Genomic DNA, 2,603 nt, shown 5'->3' with positions numbered 1-2,603 from the left:
GTTAAAGAAGTGACATTTAGAACTATTTTATCTGAATTCTTTTCTATTCTCTCTAAATAGAATTTAAAGTTTTCAATTTGTTCAGAAAAAAAAAATTCATTTTGAGTCCAAGAAAATAAGTCTTTCAAATACTACATAATAAGTAAGTCTCTTCAAAGGGAGTAGATATAAGGCAATACTTATTTTATTTTATATCTCCTCACATTTCCCAAAATTTTTATAATAAATGTGGAACTTTTATATGAGAAAAAAATGTTAATGGAATAATAAATACAATTATACTAAGGCCAGCACTCCATCAGGACAAAATAAGGATTGATGACTATCTAGGAATTTCGTACATATGGCAGAGAAAAAAAGCCCACAAAACTTTCCTACCATTTTTTTTGCAACCCTTTCGCCTGAATTAGGTTGCCATTTGCATTTTATGTAAACTTACTTAAGTAAGAAACACTGAAAGACAGAATCTGAAAGACAGATGATCACTCTTTCTGGAACCTGACACCACAACACTGAGCTGAAAACACGAACTTGGCATCTGGAAAATAATTCGAGGAACTGATGCCACGATCACCTTCTTAGGTGGACAGTGGGAGACAAGAACCCCCTGGACAGCAGTCTGACTTCTCCAGAACTCTCTGAGCCCCTTGTGCCCCAGACCGAACGGGCAGAACCGTCCAAAATGCGCAGGAGATGTAACAGTTGTATAAAAAAGAAAAATGTTCTACATCGATGTATAACTGTTATAAAAATGAATAATGCTGCTTGACTGGAGATGATGTCCGGGAAAAAAAGTTCACTCATAAAAAAAAAAAAAAATCCATTAAAGCAAAAACACTCTGCTGTCCTTGAGTTTCTGGGCTGACCTGATGTCTGTGTGTCTACATTCACCACTCTGAAGATACATTTGTGGCTTTTACGGAGAAATATTCTTGTTATATTAATGATATGATTTTGGTAGCATTTTATATTAGTCTTTTGACTTTCGATCTAAAGGGATACACAAATGTTTGGGCCAATATACAGTGGATGCAGAACTAATACTAACTACTTCTATGTTGGGTGCCATCATAAAACTAACTATGAAGGAGGAGGAAGAATTTGGAGAGGAGACGATCACACCAAATCCCGCCTTTTGACAAAAGGCGAGAAGCCTTGTGTGCTACTTAATGTTTATCCTGAACACGGAGCAGCAGCATAATGATAGCTCTCTGATCCAGTACACCCCCATCCCCAAAGCGAATTTCTCACGGCACCATGGCGAAAGGGGAACATCATCAGATTCTTTCTGAAGGACGCTCCCGATCTCTCGTGATTTTAAATTCAGTGGGCAACGCTGACTCGGGAGCGAAGCAGGACAGGTGCCAGGCGGCGGCCTGCGGGGCGCGGGGCTTACCTTGAACTCTTTCTCGATGTTGGCCAGCTTGGCCAGCTCGTTGCTGAGCTCCAGGGCAGTGAGCACGGGGTCCTCGCTGGACAGAGACAGGTAGGCCGGGCTGGCCAGCCCCTTGTAGGCGTTGATCCTGGAGCGCGAGTGGCTGAAGGAGTCGTGCCGCTGCTTCTCCGTGCAGTCCGCGCACTTGCAGAAGTAGTCGTGCGGCCGCTCGATGCGGGCGCCCTTCATGAGCAGCATGTGCACCACCTCGTACTTCTGGCAGTGCGCCGCCAGGATGATGGGGGTGATGTCCGGCGAGAAGCGCGTGCCGTCCTCGTCGTAGGCGTAGAAGTCGTCGTCCTGCAGCTCCTGCTCGCAGGGGCTCAGCGTCAGGCGCTTGCTGGCCGCGAAGCCGGGGTGGCCGAGGATGGCCTCCACGATGCGCACGTAGCCCTTGCTGATGGCCAGCAGCAGCGCGTCGCCGATGCGCGCCAGGTTCTCCTTCTTGAGCAGCAGCTCGGTCACCTCCAGGTGCTCGTTGCCCACGGCCAGCTGCAGCGCGTTCTGGCCCATGTAGTCCACGCAGTTGACGTTGAGCGTCTTGGACTCCTCCAGCATCTTGCGCACCACGGGGATGTTGCCGTACTCGGCGGCGTCCAGGAAGCGCTCCTCCTCGGCCGTGAGGCTGGTGCCGCGGTCATTGAACATGAAGGCCGGGCCCCGGACGGCCTGGCGCCGGCCCTTCTCCCGCATCACCGTCTTGCGCCTCAGGGATGGGCTGGTCTCCATGGACCTGACCGGAGGCAACGAAAATACAGGTGGACTGTCAGGGCATCTGGCTTCCTCCCGCGCACTGGCCCCTCTGCGTCCGCAGCGCCCGGTGCAGCCCTGTGGCCTGCGGGTGGGGACCAGTGGCGAACAACGCCCCTGGGATGCGCGCCTGCACCTGCGGGCCTGAACCCCGGCCCCCGAGATGCGCGCCTGCACTTGTGGGCCTGAACCCCAGGGCCTGAACGGTGGCCAACAACGCCCCTGGGATGCGCGCCTGCACCTGCGGGCCTGAACCCCGGGGCAGGCCGTCAGCTCTCGGGTCGGGGCGCCTGCTGCACAGAAAACGGCGTTCTGAGGAAAAGGAGTAGGAACAGGTTCCAGACCCTTGCGCCTCCCCGCAGCCCTGGCAAAGACAGGACTCATAGCATCTTGTGGAAATAACCTTCCAACTGCTCTC

At 51.6% G+C, this 2,603-nt stretch overlaps 1 protein-coding gene across 1 annotated transcript in view; it reads right to left on the bottom strand.

Annotated features, from left to right (window-relative positions):
- The window catches only part of TRPC3 (transient receptor potential cation channel subfamily C member 3), a 45,605-nt gene extending 43,419 nt beyond the window's left edge, over positions 1 to 2,186 (bottom strand). Inside the window, 1 exon segment of the mRNA XM_011375168.2 lies at positions 1,397 to 2,186. Within this exon segment, the coding sequence (XP_011373470.1) occupies positions 1,397 to 2,164 (768 nt within the window). The 5' untranslated portion in view covers positions 2,165 to 2,186.
- Between the last annotated feature and the right edge of the window lie 417 nt (positions 2,187 to 2,603).

This window comes from Pteropus vampyrus, unplaced genomic scaffold, assembly GCF_000151845.1.
Source record: "Pteropus vampyrus isolate Shadow unplaced genomic scaffold, Pvam_2.0 Scaffold263, whole genome shotgun sequence".
NCBI lineage: Eukaryota > Metazoa > Chordata > Mammalia > Chiroptera > Pteropodidae > Pteropus > Pteropus vampyrus.
The sequence above is the reverse complement of the archived record's forward strand: the minus strand, read 5'-3'. Positions and strand labels throughout refer to the sequence as shown.